Source organism: Macrotis lagotis, chromosome 2 (genome assembly GCF_037893015.1).
Source record: "Macrotis lagotis isolate mMagLag1 chromosome 2, bilby.v1.9.chrom.fasta, whole genome shotgun sequence".
Classification (NCBI taxonomy): Eukaryota; Metazoa; Chordata; class Mammalia; order Peramelemorphia; family Peramelidae; genus Macrotis; species Macrotis lagotis.
Genome location: NC_133659.1, coordinates 292,440,861 through 292,466,532, shown reverse-complemented (window position 1 = coordinate 292,466,532; position 25,672 = coordinate 292,440,861). Strand labels below are relative to the sequence as shown.

Genomic DNA, 25,672 nt, shown 5'->3' with positions numbered 1-25,672 from the left:
CAGAGTTAAGTGACTTACCCAGGGTCACCAAGCAAGCACATATCTGAAGCCAGACTGGAATTTAGGAAGAGGAATCTTCTGGACTTCAGACCTAGGACTCTATCTCCTGTGCTACCTAGTCATGATAACACCCAAAACCAGATTAATTGTAAATTTTGACATATGATTTCTAAGAACCCATGTTTCTTTCATAAGATTGTAATAATCTTATGAAGTTTTCATCATTTTCATAGTCTTTGTCTTAATATTGAAATTGCAGTGCACATAATCCCCCAGATTGTTTTTCAGACAAACTTCTAAGAGGCCCTCCTTGTACTAGAGAAAGTGATTTTTTTATGTTAGTCAAACTAAGCGTATTTTTTTTTCTCTATTAGATTTGGCCCTATAGCCTAGCATCTCAAGATCATTTTAAATTCCAACTGTCTTTCGGTGTGTAAACTATAATTCCATGTTTGGTGCCATCAGCAAAATTGAGAACTACAACAAAGATTTCTGTATCTAAGTCACTGATTAAAAATTAAACTGCAAGTCAACCAGCAAAGATACCTTGAATAATCACTTCCAATTAAACATCAAATCACTAACAACTGCTCCATTCAATCAGTTTCAAAATCCCTGTAAATAAATTATGTCATTTAGGATTTCAGATTTATGTTCTTACAGGTGCCCTTTGTTCTCAAAGTTTTCTTCTGTGTACTTTGTCTAAATTCTATCACTCTAGTTTATATGAAAGTCACGTATCACTTTACTATTGTTCTTTTGTTCTTCTCTCACCAAATTTTACAAGATGGTAGACAAATGCTGGTTTCTCTTGGTTTTAGTTGCTTCAAAAACAATAAGAATTGTTTTAATTGCCTAACATCCATTTGATATTATCTGATGTCTATACTGTTAACATTCTAGGGCTCTAAGAAGAAAGATTCTTAGTTAAAAATCACAATTTACTATTTGTAAGATTAACAACAAACCTCAGCCAAAATTGTGGGTGTAAATTACAAAAGAAATAAAGATTTTGCAATCAGAGGTATTCAAGATCAATAGCAAATGCAACATTTAAAAGAATATTATGTCATATCATGTTTATTCATTCATACCACAATCACTTATTAAACAGGTGCATACACAAAGTGATGTGTAAAGTAGTGAAAATGATATAAAGATAAATTGTCCATAGAGCTCTGACCCTGGAATCAGGAAGACCTGAGTTCAAATCTGATTTCACATTCTAAATCATTACCTAGCTGTGTGACCTTGGGCAAGTCACTTAATGCCATTATCTTGCAAATAAATAATTAAATAGAGTTCAGTCCTATTACTTTTACTTATAGTGTCCATATTGTCAACCTAAATGACAATTTTCCCCCCCAATGAAATTAGAAAATTGGATATATACTGAGAAAATTATAAAGGAAAATAAAATAGGATTAAATGTCATGGTTATATATAAAACTTAAGTTAAAGAAGGAAGGTGGTTATCTAGATAATTCATATTGAAAAATCCTAATGGACTTTTGTTAAATTTAATATGAAAAACACCAGTTATAGTCATAGATTATCACTATGTGGATTGTGATAGAATAAAACTTTGGTTCTACTGGTTTTGTTGATGGAATAGAATTTTGAGATCATTTGGTCCAACCCAAGTAGTAAGTATTCCTGAATAATCCAGCTGATATTCTTAGTTTCCGATAATTCATTTCAACTTTGTATAACAAAAATAAAGATAAATACTAAACATGTACAAGGAACTCTATTGTACCCATTAAAAGATGTGACCTAACCTTAGGAAGATAATTTCATGAAAAAGAAGGGAATTTAATCAGAAATTTTTATAGAAATGTGAAGATTCAGAACTAATATTGGAGAACTTATCAGCAATTGGGTGCACTCACAATTTTATAAATGAGAAAACTGAGGCACTGTTAGGGGAAGCAAATTATCACTAGTAATCCAAATAGTAAAATGGAGAAGAAAAATTTGAACCCAGGTCCTCTGACTAAAGAACCATCAGTCTTTCCATTTCACCAATCTATTCTCCATTTGGAAATTCCAATTATAAGGGCATAAAGAGTGAATGTGAAGGAAAAGACCACCAAAACAAAGAAAGTTAATAGTCAAATTCTATGAATCCATTATATATCCAATAAACCTAAATGGTATCTTCCAATTTCAGTGCTCTTTTGTTAGATATTATTTTTCAGAATTATAAATACCAGCTCTTTCTATATCTACTGAGAAAGGGTTTAAGACATAAGTTTAGGTTTGCTTAAGTCCAAATGGCAAAAGATGGGAATATTCAACAGATCTATGATCTTGGAAAGATAGAACTACCAACACATTAGTGGAGCTTTGAAGTGGTTCAACCATGCTGAAGAAGAATGTGTAATTATGACCCAAAGTCTACAACTTTTGACCCCAAAATTCCATAGATACAACCTAAGGAGGTCCCAAAAAAGCACCTCCATATTATAACAACAATGATAATTGCTAGCATTTAGGAAGCAATTACTATTTGCCAAGCCTAGACATAGCACAATGCATAAAAGTTCATAATTTCCCATAGGATCTGAGTTCAAATGCAGTCTCCAACAATTATGAGTTGTTTGACCCTGGATATATTACTTGACCCTTAACCCTATTGCTTCAGTTTTCTTATTTGTAAAATGAGCTCAAAAAGAAAATGGACAACTACTCCAGCATCTTTGCCAAGAAAACCCCAATTGGGGTCACAGAGACTCATACACACCACTCAACATCAATAAAATAATCCAAACACTAAGGGTGAAATTTCTGAATTAAGCATTTTGTAATACAAAAATGTACTTCAGAGAGGGGTAGGTATTATACCTTTTCTAAACTATGACTATACTGAAAATGAAAGACTGATCTCGGTTTCCTGCCCCCATTGCCAAGGAAGACAATGATCATCTATTTTCAAAGAGGACATCTGAACTTTGCTGTGAAGAAAGGGTAGAGAATTCAATCATCTCCTGATCAGAAGTGTCTGCTTATAGCTTTCCCAATACTTCCCCCTTGGCTTCAGTCATCTACAAATAAAAATTTTGGAAGCTTGTATGTCTCAACAGTCACTTATATTTCTAAAAAGAAAGAGAATGGAACAGTTCAAAGTCTTGGACCATGTCAGCTTAATCTTGAACTTTATGACCTTCAAAAATCCCAGGTGTTCCTTCAAAAGACTGCATTAATAAAGGCCATCTGGGATTCCCACTGGGCTCATCACCATGATGTGGGATAAAATGACCTATCCTTCCATTGGAATTCTGCTGACAAGTCACAAAAAACAGTTACTGCCTATGCCATCAATGAGACAGATTCTTAACTTGAATGCACATGTGTTTCTTCTTAGAATCTGGGTGGCTGAAGGATCATCACGACAGCAAGTTTAGACGCATTACCATGATAACTTATTCCATTAGTGAAACACAGTATATAAAAATATATAGTAACCTTTGTTGTCCCAGATCTCTTCTGACAGACAGAAATAAGGCTACCAGCATGCTATACTGTGAAATCTCAAAGTAAAGGAGATGGGGAAGTGCTTGTCAAAAAATAGTACAATAACAAAGTCACCACCATTGGAAGACGCAGAACTAAAGATGAAAGGGAATTTTGGAAATTCAGGGCACCTCCTGTTAGCTACCATCTATTACTTGGACCATGATACTTTTACCTCCACGTAGTTCTCCACAAGACCCTGTCCTTGAAATATAGCTGAGTTACTTTATATTTTATAGGTAAAATTCCACTGCAATTAATGTTAAAGAAACATTTCTTTGTGTGTGTGTGTGTGTGTGTGTGTCTGTGTGTGTGTGTGTCTCTGTGTGTGTGTGTATGTGTGTGTTTTTGAGCAGACGTCATTTTACTGGTACTGGGAACTAAAGAGCCAGGTACATGCCTACTCTACAATTTTGATCATTGCCTGAGAGGTGTTGTGAATTGCCCAGGGTCACTTATTTGGCATGTTTCAGAGGCAAGATCTATATTCAATATTTCCACAGTTACTAGTTACACTGGTTTCTCCTTATCTTTGCCAGTCCTCTCTGTCAATCTACATGTCATTGTCCCCATTTTTAAAAGATCTGAGAAAATCACTCACTGTCTTATTCTCCACCAAATCTAGTATTATTTTAAGAGACTATAATAGTTCATATTCACAATAACCGCTTTGATAATGTGACTTTAAAATTCCTCAGCTTGTTACTCCAAGAGTTCCATTCTCTATTAGACCAGTAACACACCAACATAGTCACAGGTATATTTGATTCTCCAACAAAGTAAAGACTTTGAAATGTGATTCTCTAACTGCAGACTAACTTATTCTCTTCTCATTTATAGACAACTTACTCTTTTCTCCTATTATGAAATTTTGTAGCTTGACATCCAAATTTAACTTCATTTATCTCATTCATTCTGTATTTAATTTCCTCCAGCATAAATTTTCATATACTTTATAATTCTACCCCATGCTTTAGCCCCTAATAAATAGGGATGAATAAATTTAAGACAAACTTTCCCTCTTTGGGTGTTTATGAATATTTTCAGATTTATCTAACTTTCCTGGCAAAAAAGATTCATTATCTCACAACAGGTTCTAAAATGAGATATTCTTCTTTTCTGAATATAATTCAATAGATTACAGACTCATAAAATGGATCTGGAAGGGAACCCACTTGTTTGCATATTGCCTCCCCATCAGTCTGAGAGTTCTCTGAGACAATTTTTGGCCTTACTTTGCATTCTTGCAACACCTGAAATATAATAGACAATAAGTGTCTAATAACTCAGTAACTACACAGATACTTTAACAGGTTAAATAACCTGACTAGAGGCCATAGAGTCTAGATTTAAATTTAGATGAGTTTAGATGAGTGGCATATAATAATTACATGACTTGCTCACAGACACAATACCAATAAATCACTAAGATAAAAGTCACTTTCATTTCTATAGATTTAAAACTAGAAAACCTTGTTTTGAAATATACTAGAATACAAATTCACCAGATTTACCCTCACTGAGATTCACAAATTCCTTCATTACTATTTGGTAGAATTTCTTTAATAACGATTGAATCTGCAGTTTCATTGGTTTAAGGGATGAGGAAATTCCTTTATTCCAAATCTCCAGGAGATCATCTCCTAGAGAGATCCAGTGCCTCATTGCTCTATGGAATGTATATTTTTATCATAATTGAATCCAGAAATCAATCAGTCTCTAACTTTCTTATCTCAGTCTTTTTCTGTCTCACTTTGTGTCTCTCTGCCTCTCTCTCTCTCTCTCTCTCTCTCTCTCTCTCTCTCTCTCTCTCTCTCTCTCTCTCTCTCTCTCTCTCTGTCTCACTCCCTCTTTTCTCTCTTCATAATTTTCACTACAAAACTGTTTGGTTGGTTTTTATACTCATCAATTATCCTTTACCTTTTCTTCCTTTTACTTTCTTGGACTTTTTATAGAAAGTTTCTGACAAGGAAACAAAACAGAAATTGTTTTCAATATTCTCGTTGATATTAGTTCATTTCACCATCTGAGTGTGCAAAGGGGTCTTAACTTGGTATCTATGAACTTTTGTCTTGTTTAATCATATTTTATTTTTAAGTTTTTTTTTTTGCAAGGCAATGGGATTAAGTGACTTGCCCAAGGTCATGCAGTTATTGTTTATTCATATTTTGATAACTATTTCAATATATTTGATTCAATTTTGTAAATGTATTGACTTTAAATACATCATTCCAAGGAGGGGTCCGCAGGCTTTGTCAAACTGCCCTGACATATAAAAAAAGGTTAGGATCAGTGACCTACTATATAGCAGAGGAATCAGCCAAGTGTGATGTTGTAACATAGTCTGAATTGAAAACTCCACATTTTATCCTGAGAACTAAGTTGTCCTTTTGCTAATTAGTCAGTCACTGAATATGTGTCTTACATGGAGCCAAAATCTAGGGGGGAAATTTTTCTTGCTGTTTTCATTTGATCATAATTTCCCAAAACTTCACTAGAGAAAATATAGTAAATGGTATGTGGTAATTCACTGGATCAGCAGCAATTCTATCAATCAGCATTTTCATCTATTTATGCCTCGGACTATAAAAAAATTAGCATGGTTAAAGTGATCTCAAACAGCTATATCTTACTATATGTTTATATGGGGAAAGGTTTTTTTTTCTATGAAATGAGGACATAGAAACATCGAAATTAAATCTTTTATCTTTCACAGAGAAATTTTGTTGGTTTTTTCTTTGTTCCTCAGTTAAAAGAAAGATCTGATACAAATTACTTTTCAGTTCAAAGTTTCTTCTAGTATAAATATGACAAGCCTGGCACTGAAAGTCTTTTATATTTTGGTGCCAGTTGATCTTTCCAAACTTAATTTCTTCCCTTAAAGTAATTCACTTTCTAGCCAACCCGGTCTATTTAGGAGCATAGAGTTAGAGATAATAGAGACCTCTTCTTACTGGTGAGAAAAGTGAGGCCATCAAGATTATGGAACATTTTCGAGGGTACATAAGCAGGAAGGGAAAATGTTAGGATTTCAACTTCAGTCTTCCTTCTGCAAATCTACTACCCTTTCCTTTGCTCTAAGACAGACAGTTCCCTAGTTTTAACATTCCACCTCTCATTTCCTTTCCTTTGCAAAAGCTGTCCCCGAAGCCTGAAATCCACTTCCTCCTCACTATACCTCCTTCACGTCTAGACTCATGTGTCAGGGGCACCTAGGCGGTGCAGTGGATAGAGCACTGACCCTGAGTTCAAATCTGACCTCAGACACTTAATAATTGCCTAGCTGTGTGATCTTGGGCAGGTCACTTGACTCCATTGCCTTAAAAAAAATTAATATAAAAAATAAAATAAACTCATGTGTCACTTCCCATGCAAAAATTGGGGCAGCTAGGTGGTGCAGTGGATAGAGCACCAGCCCTGGAGAGAGGAGGAACCTAGTTCAAGTCCAGTCTCAGATACTTAATAATGCCTAGCTGTGTGACCTTGGGCAAGTCACTTAACCCCACTGCCTTAAATTAAAAAAATTTAAAAATTAGAAAAAGATCTTACATAAAAAAGAACTTCCAGATTGCCATCCACCCCCACTGTTAGCCTTCTGTTCTTCATCAAATTATCTAACATCTACTTTTATGTTCATGAGTTCTACAATTCAGTTTACTGTGAACTCTGTGAGGGTATTGTCTCATTTTTCATTTGGTCCTTGTATTTCCAGAGCTTAGAATCAATGTTAACCTATGACAGATATTTAACAAATAGTGGCTAAATTAAATGAGAAGGGTGGGAAATTAGAGAAATCTTGCACTTTCAATGACTCAGAAAGTTTTTCAGCAATTTATATATCTGGCAGATTTTATTAATTTTATTTTTGTGGATCTTGATGTATCCTTCCCAACCTTTCACCCTTAGCCATAAAAAGGATCATTATGAGGAAGTGATAAAGAAAGATTGGTACAACAGAATGTCATTAAAGTCAGAGGTAAATTACTATTCAAACATTTAAGACTCTGTAATCCCATTTGGTGCTTTTTGGCAGAGATAATGAAGTACTTTGTCACTTCCTTCTCTAGTCCATTTTACAGATAAGGCAAGTGAGGTAAACAGGGTTAAATGACTGACCCAGGGTATTGCAGCTAATATCTGAGACCAGATTTGAATTTAAATCTTCCTGATACCAAGCTCACTACTATATCCATCATGCCACTCAGCTTCCCAGAGACAGAGGTCTGGAGTTCAAATTCTCTCTTTAGGGCTTACTACCAGGGTGATCTTTGGCAACTCAGGAAATCTCTCATTTATTAAATGAAGGGTTTAGACTGAATGATAGCTGAGATTTCAGCCATGAATCTCTGGTCCTCATTGACCTGCATTTTCTGTATTTTCACAAAAGAAGTATTGAATGGTTGAATAGTATATGACATCTGAGGTGTGATATCTCTTATTTACAGAGCTATTGCTAACAACTTGTACACATGGAGCAACATGAACCATGTAGGGAAACCAACTTGAAATGCTCTGTAAAATTAACTTTTAAGGCCTGATCACTTAGATGGAGACCCTAAAACATCACCAGGTCTCCATGGGGAAGGTTGGTACAAGCAAAAGACTTAGAGGAACAGAATAGAAGGTGACATTTTAGCAAATTCTTTATAATACTCCAGTCTATTTTTTCTACATTACTAAATGAATACATGAATTTTGATAACTATGGAGCAAAATTTAGGTTGTCTTCATTTAGGTATAGATGTAGGATCATAGATCAAGAATTAGATGAGATCTCAGAAGACAATTGGTCCAACATCCCTCATTAAAAGATGAGGAAACTGGAGGCCAAAATGATGAAGTGGCTTATCCAAGAATACAATGGTGACAGAGATGAGTTAACTGAGTTGTGTGCTTGATGATAAAGATTTATAGATGTCTATATCTATCTAAATATATGGAGAGATAATTATAATGGGATCTAGTCAAAACAAGATTGAACTACTTTGGATATAATTTTCTTGCTATATTCCCGCAAATCAATTTAAATGTTAAGAAACATAAATTGCTATTTCTCAGAATGAAGGATAAATAAGAAAACCCTCTTCCTCAGAGTACGTTGTCATTTGAATCTGGAGCACAGTTTTATTCCAAAACGGAGAGCACAAGTGAAACAAGCTGAAATGGAACAAAGAAGGAAAAGGAGCCAAGATTCACTGTCACATATTATTTGGTAAAATCTACAAAAAGCATCAACATTGTAGATGTAAAAAAGGCATGAAATTAGTACTCATTTATCAAAGAGTAGTTAAGGCTGTAAATAAAATGTGAAAATTTCTGCTTCACTTAAAATTAAAAAAACATAACAAAGTCAATAATGATCTTGTATTCTGCTAATTTTATATATGAAGTTTTATACACATATTATATATGTGTATAATGGGTATGTGTGTGTTTCTTTGAGGGGGAGATTGGTTTTAGAAACTTTGTGGGAGGGTGTTCATGGACACAGTTCAAAAATACTTTAAAATGTTTTATTAGCAGGCATGAAAAGGACATAGCTGCATGTCTAATTTTTCAATTAAAGCACCATACAAATTAATGGAAGGCAGAAGGAGAAGTCAGATGATAGACCAGCTTAATGGACAAAGTTCCTGAAGATATTTTTCTGGAAATCATTAAATCAAGGAAAAATTCAATATTTACATAGTTTTAAGGGCAATATTGGTTCAATTGCAAAGAGCATCATGTAAATGAGAACAAGATTTATTCCATATAAGAGCAAAAAATGGGAAAGATATGGACATTCCTTATATAGGTTGTGTCATATAGTTGTGTCAGAGAGAATGAAAAATAATCACATGACCAACCTCCCATTTAAAATGAGAGAATAGAATTAGAGGATCTTTGATATTTACTGTAAGGTCAGATATATACTCCTATGATCTCTATTTCCATATATACATTTATAGTCGTGGCAGGGACAGAACATATTAATTTATGAACCTAATGATCAATAAATTTATACTGAGAGAATAAGAAAAAAGAACATAATAGGCAGAGAGAGTGAAATGAGAAAAGTTCACTAAGGAGAGTTATAGATAGATTTTGCACCGTCCTCCTTTACTTAAATCCAATTTACTTGCAAGTCAGGGCATCAAATTCCTTACGTCACATCCTCTTCTAGAACTAAGAACAAACAATAACAACCACCACAAATAAATAGAACATAAGAAACACTGGAAAAGAAAGCTGGGAAATAAAGCAACGAGACTTAATTTTTGTATTTTAGAATATTCATCTTGCTGCACATTCTATTTCCTCTTTTATGTAAATAAGTTTCATGTTAACATGCAATATTAAAAATAATTTAAATAATTTCAAAATAATGAAAATAATTTCAAAAATTTTATCAAAACAAAAAAATGAATAATTTGTTTTTAACGAATTCATGTAGATCTATCCATTTATTTTTTAAATCCTAATCATACTGAGAATTCTATAAAATTAGTTTTATTAATCCACAGAGAAAAATGGAAGATACCCTTTTAAAGTTTGTTTCTTTCCTTCTTCTCTCATCCTTCCTTTATTTTTTGTTTTGTTTTGTTTTAGATTGGATCTCTCTATTGCCCATGATAGAAGTATAATAGCCATTCATGGTCCAATAGCACAGAATCTTTAACCTTCTCCCTTCTCTGACTGGGCCAGTTAGCTGCTCTCTAACTTTCACCTTTACTCTTCAGCACCCTCATGGTCTTTATTACTGGTGGCTCAACATAACAGTGCTGAATTTAGATAAGCTTTAACCCATAAACAGCTCAGTACTCCTGATTTTAATCAGTCCTCTAGCTTTGGTCTTCCTTGATAGCATGTGAAACCACATACAACCATTTTTTAAGTATTCCAAATAACAGACCAGTAATTTACATTCATTATATGAAAAGATCTTTAAAATCAATAAGACAACTACTATAAACCAGGATTTATATCTCAAATTTAGAAAATGAATTGTTTACTCATGTCCAGTTCTTTATGTCTCTATTTGGGGGTTTTATTGGCAAAACTCCTGGAAGAGTTTGCACTTTTTCTCCTCCAGTTCATTTTAGAAATGAGGAAACTGAAGCAGATTGACCAGACAAATATATATATATATATATATATATATATATATATATATATATATACATATATATATGTATATATATATATGATTAGATTTGAACTCAGAAAGATGAATTGACTCCAGGTATGACATTATACCCAAATAACTTCCCCATAGTCCCAGTTGCTAGACTTAAAGATGAATATCTAAGGAGAAAGAAAACACTAATACATAGCACACTGAAAGCATTCTGGGATTCTCACAGAAAGAGGTGAGAAGAACATTCTAAATGATAGAGGAAAAACTACATAAAACAGGACAAAGGAAGTTCTGGATTATTTCTTCCTCATTGCTTAGAAACCATTGGATACAGACCAGAACTTTCCAAAGATGTAGGAAAAAAAAATTTTGTAGCTACCAAAGCCAATATTCTGTTGAATATTCAAAAGAAAACCAAAGAAAGGACCCTGAAGCACCATCAGATGATTTTTGGAATAAGGGTACAAGATCAATTTGCTAATATCTTCCCATCTTTGAGAGTTAACAAACTAATATTGTATTTAAAAAAAGTTTCAGATGTATGTGCTTCCACATAAGATATTTAGGCCTCCTACAAGGATGGTTCAATCAATCTTCAGGGTCTCCAAAGTTAGGCCAATGAGCACAATTTAAACTACCTAAGGCCACTGACACATTTTTTTTAATTTTTAATTTATAGAATAAAATAATTATTTGCATGAAGCATTGCAATTTTAAAAATATGACTGCAAAAAACTACAACAAAAAACCTTGTAATATATGTTTGTATATATAAATATATATATATATATATATATATATATATGGCATCATGTAAATTTCTTTTTTATCTTCCTGTCCCCCTTCTCCACTCTAGAGATGGCTACCATTATTGAAGGAATCTGGGGGACCATGTTAGGAGAATGATTTCTTTTAATGTGTTCTTACTGGGGGAAAAAAAGACAAAAGAAGAAAACTAATAAAAAAATATAGTAGAAAAATGGTGCAGAATTATTAAAGTTGTTTCCTGGATCAATTAATCAAAAAGCATTTATTCAGGCACTGTCTGAAGTCCTATGAATACAAAGACAAAAAATGTTTAAATACTAGTTCCTGTCTCAAAGAGCTTACATTCTATCCAGGGTGCTATATTTGCACAAATACACATAAATGAAAATATGTCCCCAAAAGAAGATAAAGTCTGCCTTGGAGTCAAGGACCCTACTTCTAATATTAAAAGTTATGTGATCCTGGCAAGTTCTCTCCCTCCACAAGCAGAATAGAAAGTCCCTAACATTCTGTTGAGTTGAGAACCTTTGGTTTGTGTGTTACGATGTCTGTTCTGTTAATCTGCTGCTGCTGCTGCTGCTGCTGCTGCTATTACCTGAACAAACATCCATCTCCAGAGTTCAAGACTGTTCCCCATGAATGGAATATCTCCCTTCTCATTCCCTGAACTTCCTTGAATTCCATTTTTAGATCTTACCTGCTATGGGAAGTCTTTCTTGATGTCCCTTAATCCTTATGATTTCCCACTTTTGGTTATTTCCAATTTATTCTATATGTTGTTTCCTTGTAAATAATTGTTTTCACATTAGTCCATTAGTCTGTGATGTCCTTGTTGGCTGGGATTATCTTTTCTCTTTCTATGAATTCTCAAAACTGAGCACAGAGGGTAAATAATATAGGTGCATACAAAGATATACATTTGTATGACATATATTATATACATAAATGAATTATTTTTAAAAATAAAAAAATAAATTTCCCAAAGAAATAGGCTACAGCAACATATTGATGCATTGATGTTAAAAAACAATGATTCATATTTGTTCAAGAAACAAATAATATTTATTGGTCAAAGGCTGAAACCTAAGAAAAGCAATTTCAACCAACCTGCATTCTAGAAAAAAAAAATATATCCCTTTATTTTTATACTATTTTATTATTATTTTTAGCTCCTATTTCAACTTCCTGTTCATTTCAATGGCATAAAAAGAGCTCTAGGAAATCTGATTACTAGTGATGTTTTAGTATTATATTGTAACTTGGAACAGGAAAACATAAAAGAGGAAGAGAGGTGAATGACCGACCCTTTTTGTTAGGCAAGAGACCTTCCTTCTATTCTTTAGAAAGCCCAAAGAACTCACAGAATTTGATGAGCATAATTCTTGATTGATGCTGCAATAATCTAAACTTCTAACCATCACCCCCCCACACACACACACAATTACTTTTAGAAAGGATGATGGATATTACTCAAAATGTCACTTGTGATATTTTAGCAGGACATCTCTAATATTTCTATACTAAATTAATGGAAGGGAGGAGAATGTCTCAGTAAGCAAGATTTGAACACAATTCCATGGATTAGAAAAACTGATTTTTTTTATTTACTTAGTGAATGAAGAGCTAAATAGAGCCTGTGAATTAGATGAGATTTGAAGCAATATTTTTGCTAATACGAACAGGTTAATAATTGAATATAGGAATTACAACAAAAAGTAAAAGAATTTTATGAACACTTTAATCAAATAGAAAATTATTTTTAAATGTCTAAAGTAAAAGGGAATTTACCAACTTTCCAGATTTATTCTTAAAGATAAGTGTGTATGAGCTGTGTGGCCATGGGAAAGTTACTTAATCCCATTACTTTGCAAAAAAAAGTATAAGGTGTGTGTGTGTGTGTGTGTGTGTGTGTGTGTGTGTGTGTGTGTGTGTGTGTGTGTTTGTGTTTGTGTGTGTTGTTAGTGGTGATTTTCTTCAAGGAAGGTCAGGAAAGATAGTTAACTATCAGGGAGGAAAGTTCTAGGCAGCTTCTAGGTAGGAAACTTACTAATTTTAATTTGTCTTAAATGAGGGAAAGACCATATTGGTGGGGGAGGGGGGTTGAGGGGCAAAGAAGTTAGTGTTTGAAAGAATCTTAGCCTCGTCTACATGCACAAACCAATTAAAAAGCCAGACAACACTTACATGGCAGGAATAAAAAAAACACCACATACACAGAAAAAGCCAAGTATTTGTTTTGTTGACTAGATTTTTTAATGAAGTCAGTATCTCATCCATTAAAACAATAAAAAGCTAGCTAAGTATATAATGAGGGAAAATGTGATAGTTAAAATTGATCAACATAGTTCAAGAATGAAAAGAGTATTATACAAATATATTTCTACATGTCACTTGCATTTAACATACATTACTGGAGGGAAAGAAAGGGAGGGATCACAGAAAGGAAGAGGAACACCACATGTTTTGCCACCTACTATGATTTAAGTAAACAAGCTACAAAAACACAAGATTACAAACCAGCAACCACACAACAAACAGATGAAGCCTGGTTTTTTTTTTTAATGTTCATCCCTCTGGCTTGTTAGAAACACACTTCCCCCCCCACCAACCAAGTCGCCCAGAACTGTCCCCCAAGCGTCCAACTTACCTGGACTGCATATCTTGTTGCGCTTTGGACTGGCTGGCTTCAGCTGGTGGTGAAGGATGAGTGACGTGTTGTTGGAGTTCTACTAAAGACTGGTAGTATTGTTGTTGATGATGTTGCTGCTGTTTATACCGAGATAAACTAAAAAACAACCCTAAAATGGCTTTCAAATTTCCATTTCTTATTTCTGTTTAAAATAAAAAAGGAAGAAATATAAATAACACAATATATATTATATATCTCATTTCTTACTCGTTTTTTATTTTTTATAATTACACATGCAAAGAAAATATTTACCCACAAATTAAATTTTGAATACAGAAATTTTGTTTACTACAAAACAAGTCTACAGAGAAAACCAACCCTAGTCTTCACTCTGCTTTTTTCACAAAGCCAAAGCAAAACCTGATCTCTAACTTGACCTTTCAAAACAGGATCAGAGACTGGAGTATAAGGTAAAAAACTAGGCAAAAGATGCTTGTTTTTGCCAACTCTGAGATTCTAGCTCCTTTATGGTTAAATCAAAAGCTGAGCAACTTCTCTATTAAATATATCAATATACATTCACATTTCAGTTTGGAAAGTGGTACACACTGTCCAGTAAGGAAACAAAATTACTGCTGTACCTTTATGTTTTGGCTGCTAACAATGGGTCTGGAGTTTATTTTTTTCATTTATTTTAATTTTAATTTATGGAACTAAACAAAAATTTCCATAACGGTACAGTAAAAATGTGATTACTCATGAAACTATAAATGCACTATGTAAAATTTGTTATTTCTTTTACGTATATAATTAACATGTAAATTTCTTCTTTTCCCCTCCCACCCTAGAGTTAGTTACTATTAGATGCAAAATAATATATATACTATAATATTATATTCATACTATATATTTAATATATATACATATTCACACACATACATATACACATTTATACACACATACACACATACACACACACACACACACACACACACACACACAAATCATTCTATACTTGATTCTATTAGTTCTTTTTCTGGTCTTTATAATACACCAGAATTTCTTCTGTGAGGGAGAAGTTCTTTCTCTTGGTCCCTGCTTTCAGATATTTTGCATAAATTAAGCATAGATTAATAACATTTGTCTAAATATAAGAGTACAACATTCAAGAAACAGATTTCACTTTAGGTTTTTTTCCCTATTTGAAGCTATAGGTCAATTCCCCTTTTTAATCACTCCATTTGGAGTGATTTATTTTATTTTTTTGGTCTTGTTATCCTAAGTGCTTGCCACAGTATTTGACACAGAGCAGGTGCTAAATAAATACATGCTTGTTGATTAATCCATTATATCCCAAAATTTGTCTTCTGCACAATATTTCCAAGACTTAAGGGTCCTTGCCCCACTGAAAAAGAACACAGTGCCTTTGGTCCTTAATATACTATCTTCAACAGTTTCTGTGGCTCAAAGATTTATTATCCTGTGGCACTTTTCCTTGGAATGCACTTATCTTGTCCTTTGAGTGAATATGAAGGAATTTAAGTCAAGGATTATTTCATTTTTACTTTGCATGCTGTTACTCTTTAGTCATTTTCAGTCCTGACCAACTCTTTGTGACCCTCTTTGGAGTCTTCTTGGCAAAGATACTGGGGTGTTTTGCCATTTCCTTTTCCTGCTCTTTTTGCAGATGAGAAAACTGAGGCAAGCAAGGTTAAGTACCTTGCTGAGCACCAAACAGCTAAAAGTGTCTGAGGTCAGATTTGAATTCAGGAAGAGGAATGTTTTTGACTCTAGGTCTGGCATTCTATCTACTTTGCCAACTAGCTGCTCCCTTTCTTTGGATGGCAACCATGTTATAGGGCCTAGTACACAGATGCTTGATGTAAATCACTAACTGATTCATTGAGTAGATGATATACAGCTTAGTAATACTTCCCAGAGCTTATGTTCTATTAATATTGATTTTTAGAACTCAGGGTCACCACCATTGCATGATGAGATATTGGATAACAGCTATTTTTCATTCCCTTAGATATATGATTAAACATATTTTGAATGGAATAGCTGCTACCAGCATTTGAAAGTCCCATTTAAGTTTTATGCATTTATTTCTTTATAATAATGAGGGTATGCATAACAGTTATAACCTGTAGCTGACCCTTATTATAGTAGTCTTATTTAAAATTGATTAGGGAAAAAGAAATAAGGAGAAGAGGGCAAAAAAATCGAAGAGAACTGTAATAATATTTTTAATATGGCTTAGAAAAAGCAATAAAATATATCACGCTGTGATTTCAAGGCTTTCCGTCTGCCTTTGGATTCTGGTGGCATTAACAAAGTGCTTGGTCTGCTGTCTTTTGGCTTAGGAAATCACTCCTACTTCTCAGTGGAATTGCTGCCATAACATGAACCTCTGAAAGGTTATTTTTCTTCCAACCTCTCCCCAGTGTAAAAGAAAGCACAAGTGACAGACACCATTATGCTGACTTTAGACTTTTACAACTTCTGATGAACTTTTAAAGTACTGTAAATTCTTGTTTGAAAATATGACTTCATTCATTCAATAAATATTTATTAGATATCTGCTATATCCAAGGTCTTATGCTAGGTAATACAAGGTGATGAAGGTTGCATTCTAAGAGGAAAAGAAACAATGTGGTCATAGATATGGGAAATATATGGTAGAATGTTATATGAATGAAGTAGAACTGTGCTGAGCCCTTTCAAATATCACATTTAATCCTCACTACAAATCTAAAAATACCTGCTATTATTAGTCTCATCTTCCTATTAAGGCAACTGAGGCAGTTAGAAGTTATGAGACTTACCTAGAGTCACACAACTAGCAAGAGTCTGTGGTTGAATTTGAACTCAAGACTTTCTGAATTTTCAACCTGATCCTCCCTCATTCAGGCAACATGTTTTAAAGAGTCTTTCCTCTTGCTAACTATTTCCAATTTCCCTAGTATGTAACCTATTTGTACACAGTTATTCTCATATTAATTCCCACATAAGATGGAGAACAAGTAGACAGGGAATGTCTTTTTTAATGTTAATTCATTTTATTTTTTCCAATTATGCGCAAAGATAGTTTTCAACATTGATCTTTTTGTAAGATTTTGAGTTCTACATTTTCCTATATCCCTCCTATCCTCCCCCCTTCCTCCCCATGATAGTGAGTAATCTGATAAAGGTTATATATGTCCCATCTTATTTGACATATTTCCATATTAATGTTGTAAAAGAAGAATCAGAACTAAAAAGGGGTGAAAATATGAAAAAGAAAAAACTTAAAGTGAATTTTAAAAAAGTGAAAATAGTATTTTTTGCTCTGTATTCAGACTCCACAGTGTTTTCTCTGAACTGAATGTGGATGGTATTTTCCAGCACAAAACTTTTAGCAGATTCTGGAGAAAGAACATTGTATACATTAACAGTAACACTGTGAATTTTGCTCCTCTCGGCAGTTCAGTGAACAAGAACAATTCTAAAAGACATGGAATTTCTTTTACTTTATTTTTATCCTCAGGACTTAGCTTAGTTTCTGGACATAGTAGATACTTAATAAAATCTTTATTGATTGGAAGCTTCCTTGTGATGGAGGCCAATGATGGATGTCAGCAAAGTACACTAGTTAAACCTTGCTGAAGGAAATAAAAATTTCAGCTTGGCTAAGTGAAGGTTTTTCTGGAAAAAGGCAGCAAGTGAGTACTTCAAGAAGGGAAGGATTTCAACACAGAGTGGTCAAAGAATGCATTCCAGAAGGGGAGAGAGTTTATGTAATTGTATATAGGAGGGAGAATGCAGGATGAGATCAGAAATCAAAGGCTCCAAGATCTAGACACAGATTGAACTTCTGAGGCTTTGTACTCCAAACATATGATATTAAAAATGAGGAAACTGAGGACTGCCATAGAGATTAAACATTATACATCAGACCTCACAGAGAGTTTATATCAAAAATTGGATTTGAAATCAGATCTTTCTAATTCCAAAACCTAGATAATTTCTTTTATGCTGCCTAGTTTAGCTAAAATGTTGAATGTATAAAATAACAAGAGTGAAATAAAACTAGATGGATAGTGTGAAACCAGATCCACTGCTTAGTTAAGATCTTGATATTTTACTTTATAAATTAATATGGAGTTGCTGGTTTGTTTTGTATTCTGTTGATAACTGGTCAGTAATGTGGTCATGAGGAATATTACTCCAGAAACTATATGAAGGATGGATTAGAAAGAGAAAAAACACAGAAAGTAGTGCTCAAAAGGATATCACACTAATTGAGATAAGAACAAATGAGAGCTTGAATTTACATAGTCATAACAAGGAGGCAAGGAGGGACAGATGTGTGAGACAAATTAGAAAGAGAATGGCAGGGGGTAGCTAGGTGGGGCAGTGGATAAAGCACCAGCCCTGGAGTCAGGAGGACCCAAGCTCAAATCCAAACTCAGACACTTAATAATTACCTAGCTCTGTCATTTTGAGCAAGTCACTTTAACCCCATTAACTTTCAAAATAAACAAAAAAAAAAGAAAGAAAGAAAGAAAGAAAGAAAGAAAGAAAGAAAGAAAGAAAGAAAGAAAGAAAGAAAGAAAGAAAGAAAGAATGAAAGAAAATAGTATGAACTAAGAGGAAGAAACTGATTGTTGGAGGTGACTATATGGTAGCAAGGGAATTGTCTCCTGAGTCCTCTTTAATTCTACCTCTGACAATGACTACCTACCTGACCTTAGATGCTTTACTTCACCTAACAGACTCAGTTTCCTAAACTGTAAAATTAGTCTGAACTAGATGACCTCTGAAGTCTTTTCCACATTCATATATATGAGCTTTTTAACTCAGTTTCTCAGCACAGAATATTAAGTAAAAACTGATGTTATGCCCAGCAAAAAAGAAGCTGAGGTAGGAGAGTAAAGTTTTATAGAGAGGGAAGACAAAGAGTTCAATTTTATACATTTAGAGAAGAATATGAAAAGAGTTCTATCTTTGGGGTAAGCTGATGGATTTGAACCCTAATTTCTCCCCTGGAGTTCCCTTAATGTATACTAAGATAAAGGTATTTATGTAAATGTGCATATATGCATTTATATTTATGCATATATTATGTGTTTGCATGTGTGTGCATACATATACACATAAACATATATATCTGCTATGTCATGTTACTGATTCATATTTGATCTCATGATTCCCTAAAATTTGGATATCTTTTTCAGATAAATTTGTTTTACTTTTGCTTTGTCCAATTATGAAATTCAACTTTGGCATTTTATTTCTTTTAAATATAGTTTTATTTATTACATGTAAAAATTTTAAACTTTTTAAAACATGTTTGGGTACTTCATTCTCTTCCTTCAATCCCTCTTCCTACTCCTTGAGAATGCAAGCAGGTTGTTATCTCTTATAGATATGAAGTGACATAAAAACACTTCCATATTAGCTTTATTGAAAAAGAAAATACATATTTAAAAACAAGAAAATAGGGGCAGCTAGGTGGCGCAGTGGATAGAACACTGGTCCTGATGTCAGGAGTACCTGAATTCAAAGATGACCTCAGGCACTTAATAATCACCTAGCTGTGTGGCCTTGGCCAAGCCACTTAACCCCATTGCCTTGCAAAAATCTAAAAAAAAAAAAAAAAAAACCAAAACCTAAAAACAAGAAATAAAGTTTTAAAAAGTATGCTTCAATTTATATTGAAAGCTTATTAGTTCCCTCTTTGGATGTCATTGACATTTTTTTTCCTCATGGATTCTTTGGAACAGTCTTGGATAACCGTTTTGATCAGAATAGCTAAGTATTTCACAACTGATCATCCTTACAATGTAGGTGTTACTTTACAAAATGACTTCCTAGTTCTGATCACTTCACTATGCAATCAGTTCATGTAAGAGTTCTGAGATTTATGCAATTCATTTTTTAAAACCTCTACTTGTGTTCCAGTATATAGACCTTCCAAGATCCCTTCTAGCTTAGGAATTCATTAAGTCAGCATGTTCTTAAAAATAAATTTTAAAATACTTTCAAACTGCATTGCAAATGAAAAGTGGCATTATCACATCTGTGCTCCAAAGTCTTCAGTATTCCCCTTTTGTCTATTAAGAAAAAATAATACACCCTTGACTGCCCTGCAAGATTCTCCACAAGCTTTATCTAATATTCCCTTCCCCGAACAGAGTATTCTCTCCTCAAGTAGCTGTTTGATAGCTGACACAATTAATAGAGAACTGGACATGAATACATTAAGCTCTCAATCTAAATCCAGTATTAGACAATAGTTGTATGCCCTGGTTAAATCACTTAATCTCTATCTCTGTTTCCTCATACTGTGAAATGGGGATAATACCCATAGCTACCTTTCATGATTTTTGTGAGGAGAAAATAAAAAAAAATTGTCAATTGATTAGCACAATATCTGGTTCACAGTAAGCATTTAATGAATGCTAATAGTATTTAAGCAATCACTAAGCATTTAAGAAGTCTCTGCTGTGTACTAGGTGCTATGCTAGTTTCTAGAAATAGTAACAAAATAAGAATAATGTGTGTTCTGAAGAAGCTTATATTCCCTTGGGGGAGGCAAAAGTATAATAAGTTTATAAGTATATACATAATATATGTATCCCCTTTCCTCAGGAAATTAACAATTTACCTAGGAGAGATCACATATACAGATTAGATATATAAAAATATTTTATATACATTTATATATGTATATTATATATTTTCTTATATGTAATATATGTGCTATTGTTTCAACCATGTTTGACTGATTCCATTTGGAATTTCCTTGACAAAGCTTATATCTACACCTCATCTCATAGGTAAGGAAATTGAGGCAAAAAGTGTTAAGTGACTTGACTACAAACAGCTAATAAGTTATGAGGTCAGATTATAACTCATATCTTACTGACTCAAGGCCAAGTTCCACCTCATTGTCTAATATATGTGTATCATATGTGAAATCATATGTAATATGACAATAGAGTTATATATGTAATACACTATAATGCATACTATATTTAGCATTTAATATCATAATATTTGTATATGTTAATACATGCCTTCCAATTCAGATTTTCTTGTCCCTATTCAGGCATACAATATACATAAAATCTGCATTTCAACACAAAATAGACATATTAAGAGAACTGGGTGGGAAGGCAGGGTGAGAAAAGAGTTCACAACCAATTGAGAAGAATTGGAAAGGCTTCATATAAAAATGGTATCTGAGCTTAACTGGGAAGGACACTCAATATTTCAAGAAATAGATGTTGGGGGTGGCACGCCAAACACTGGGGAAAAAACTTGAAGTAGTAGTCACCTGGGAGAATTAGATCTGTGAGTCTTACTGCATGAAGGACTTGGGAGAGTGATATATAATAAATACTGCACACCCTGTGTAAGGAACAGAAAGCCAATTTGCCCACTATGCACTGCCCATTCCTTTGTTCATATTTTTCTTGCTTTGTCTAGAATGCCTTTCTACTATCATTCTCTAACCGGCTAAGTTCCAATCCATTCTCTAAAATCAAAATAAAAATGAAACTTTCTCCATGAAGGTTGCACTGATCCTCTTCTTGGGATGAACTTCCCTCTTAGATCTCCCCAAATCTGTCACTTTATACTATTCTAACAACCTTAGAATGATGAGGAACTCAATGTTCTATAATTATAATGCTAGGAGGAACCCCAGGGGCAGAAACAGCAATAGATAACTCCCACTTTACAGATGTTATCATTATTCATGTTGTAATAGTGTATACTATTACATGTACTAACTCTCTATATGTGTTATAGAAAGCATAGGTTATTTATTAACCTCTTTTGTGCCATAAGCAATCTGGTATAGCCAAAGAACCCCTTCTCAGAATAATGCTTCTAAGGAGCATAAAATGAGAAGTAGAGAGTTACAAAATAAGTCAATGATAATAAAATGCAATTATCAAAATGCTCATTTTAAAAAAAGAATGAGGGCTAGGGAGGAAGGTAACTCAAGGACCCCAGTTTAAAAACTTTTGGTATACAAGAAGTTATTGCTGCCAGAAAACAATCTCAATCTCAATAAACATTGTAGAAGGGGGATCTCTTCCCTGGATGAAAAATATGATGCAGAGGAAGGAACAATATATCCTTTACACAGCTGCCAAACTGGTATTATTAAAACACAGTGTGACCATGTCATTCCCATACTCAGTACAAATTGTGGCTCCCTATCACTTGTAGAGATGAAATACAAGCTCATCTATTATTTAAAGACTGTCATATGCAAACTCCCAAACCAATTAGCTATTACTTCCATTCATGTACTCTATATTTCAGTAAAATAGACTTCACGCTTTCCCTCATACAAAAGACTCTAATACCTCACATCATGTCTTTTCAAAGGAGTCTCCCATACCTGAACTAAACTCCCTTCTCACTTTCATTTCTAAGAGTTGTTCCTTCAAAGCTTAGAGCAAGCATTAACTGCTAAGAAGTCTTTCCTGACATCCTACATGCTAATATGTTCCCCATTTCCTTTGTAAAGGCAGGAAATCTCCTGAGTTCTCCCCAAACCACTCCAAATACCTTTAAATAAAAACTCTAACCAAATTCTAGAGTGGTAGAATCCATATATAGACTGAGTGAATCAATTTTCCAGCCCAAGAAAATATGGAAGATCAGTGAGAAGGGTCTGCTGCCTCAGGGTGAGAGAGGGGTTCAGAACAGCATAGACCTTGCAGGAAGCAACTGGTCCCAGTGATCCCAGCGCATCAAGGGTCAGTGGCAGTGGTGGTGGTCTCCAGACCTCTCAGTCCAGGGATTGCCAAGGACAGCTTGGAAGTCAGCAGGAAAAAGGTAAGAATAGAGTATAGAGCAGGTATCAATAGCACAGACTTGACCCTAGCAGACCAGGAACAGGCTTCCAGAGACACTGGAGCAGCAGCAGCAGCTATTGATTTTAGAATTCTTGGTCAACAGACAGTAAGGGAATCAGAAGGAAATTGTAGGGACCTCTTTGCAAGGCAGAACTCTGTTGCTTTGCCCGTACTCAGATATGGGTGGCAAACTGGTGCTCTATTCCCAGGAAGCAGATGAGCAGGGATCCTCCTCATAGTCCCAAGGCAGAAAAGAGTTTTTGTGGTCACCCACAGACCAGAGCACAGGCCAGGAGAGTAGTCATAATCTCTCCTTAGAGCATAAGACTTTGGAAGAATTGAAAACTTTCAGGTCTCTACAAGTAGCTCTGAAAACAACTACAAAAACCCTCAAAACCTTGGGACAGTGCTCCATGCCAAAAGCAGAGTCCCAACTTCACAAAGAGTTAAAATCAAATTATAGGCTGAGGAAATGAGCAAACAACAGAAGAAAAAAAAATCTGACCCTAGATAGTTACTATGGTGATGAGGAAGATCAGAAGAAGATCAGAATACATACTCAGAAGAAGATAGCAAAGTCAAAGTTTCTACATCCAAAGTCTCCAAGAAAAATATGACTTGGTCTCAGGTCATGGAAGACCTCAAAAAGGTTCATGAAAAGCAAGTAAGGGAGGCAGAGGAAAAATTGGGAAGAGAAATGAGAGTGAATCAGGAAAATCACGAAAATTGAATCAGTACCTTGGTGAAGGAGATACCAAAAAATACTGAAGAAAATAACATCTTAAAAATTAGACTGGGTCAAAAGGGGAAAGATTTCCAAAAAGCCAATGAGGAGAATGCTTTAACAAGCAGAACTGGCCAAATGGAAAAGGAGATACAAGAGTTCACTGAAGAAAATAATTCCTTAAGACATAGAATAGAGCAAACTAAAACTGGTGACTTTGTGAGAAATCAAGAAATAATACAACAAAAGCAAAAGAATGAAAAACTAGAAGAAAATGTGAAATATTTCATTGGAACAGTTAGCCTGGAAAACAGATCCAGAAGAGATAAATTTAAAATTATTGAATTACCTAAAAAATCAAGACTACCTAAAAGAGCCTAGATATCATCTTTCAAGAAATTATCAGGGCAGCTAGGTGATGCAGTAAATAGAGCACCCGCTCTGGAGTCAGGAGTACCTGAGTTCAAATCTGGCCTCAGATGCATAATAATTACCTAGCTGTGTGACCTTGGGCAAATCACTTAACCCCATTGCCTAGACAAAAAAAGAAAAAAGAAATTATCAAGGAAAACTTTCCTGAGATTCTTGAATCAGAGGGTTAAATAGAAGTTGAAAGAATCTACAAATCTCCTCCTGAAAGATATGCCAAAATGAAAACTGTTATAGCCAAATTTCAGAATTCCCATGTCAAAGAGAAAATACTGCAAGCAGCCAGAAAGAAACAGTTCAAATATCATGAAGCCACTATCAGGATAACACAAGATTTAATAGCTTCTACATTAAGGGATAATAAGACTTGAAGTATGATATTCCAAAAGGCAAAAAGAACTTGGATTATGACCAAAAATCAATCAATCAGCAAAACTGCTTTCAGGGAAAACGTGAACATTCCCAAAGGACTTTCAAACTTTCCTGATGAAATGACCAGAATACAACAGAAAATACGATCTTCAAATATAAGACTCAAGTAAAGCATACAAAAGTAAACAGGAAAGGCAAATCATAAAGGACATAATGATGTTGAATTACTTATATTCCTACATAGAAGGATGATACTACTGATAAGTTATATGAACTTTTTCCATTTATTAGGGCACTTAGAAGTAATATAAATAGACAAGGCACGGGAGGGAGTTGAATTTAAAGGTATAATATGGTAAAAAGATGGAGTTAATAAGTGAGAAAGGTATGCACTAGGATAAAGGGAAAAGAGAGTAGAATGGGTAAGTCATTCCACATAAAAGAGGCAAAGTCTCTCAAAAGAAGTTATTAAAATTTAAAATTGTACTAAGGCTTGTGGCATATATTGAATTGAATATTTATTTTGAAATTTGGATAGTGAATTTTTCTTTATTTTTATGTTTTAAATGTGAACAGGTATGCATGTTGGGTCCCCAAAGAGAGTATAATGTCTTTGAAGACAAAAGTTGTTTCACTGAATCTCCAGAACTGGAAACAATTCCTTTTACATGATAATAACTAATTGATGGATGAATGGATGGATGGACGGATGGTTGAGTGGGTGGGTGGAAGCAAGCACTCCCAGTTTCTATATAGATTCATTCTCATCCTCTGCTTTCATATTATCTAAGCCTTCTAATCTCCACACTTACCAGTTCTCATTCTCTGCTATAAATGGAAAAATATACAACCGGCAAATTCACATTTAATGCTTTTTTCTTCCACACTCCCACATTTAGAGAACTTAGGCCAGCTACAATTTAATATTACAATAAATCTGTCAGTGTTAGAGACTAAGTGCTGTTGCTGCCAGTATCATATTCCAGTTCTTTATCTATTTCCTTCATTGTTGTTCAGTCATTCAGTCATGTGTGAGTCTTTATGACTCCCAGGACTATAGCATGCCAGACACTATCTCCTGAAGTCTGTCCATGCTCATCTTTGCTGCCTCCACGACATAATCGATCCAGCTCATCCTCTGTCCTCTCATCCTTCTTTTGCCTTCAATCTTTCCCAAAATGAGCATCTGTTTCAATAAATTCTGTCTTCTCATGTGACATCCCCTGTGATTCTATCATTACAATGCTATTTGT

At 34.2% G+C, this 25,672-nt stretch overlaps 1 protein-coding gene across 8 annotated transcripts in view; it reads right to left on the bottom strand.

Moving 5' to 3' along the window:
* The window catches only part of NAV3 (neuron navigator 3), a 1,126,484-nt gene that overhangs the window by 274,203 nt on the left and 826,609 nt on the right, over positions 1 to 25,672 (bottom strand). For all 8 annotated transcript variants that reach the window (XM_074226484.1, XM_074226477.1, XM_074226479.1 and 5 more), the window contains one exon: positions 14,052 to 14,235. In XM_074226484.1, coding sequence (XP_074082585.1) covers positions 14,052 to 14,235 — 184 coding nt within the window. The remainder of the gene's footprint in view (positions 1 to 14,051; positions 14,236 to 25,672) is intronic.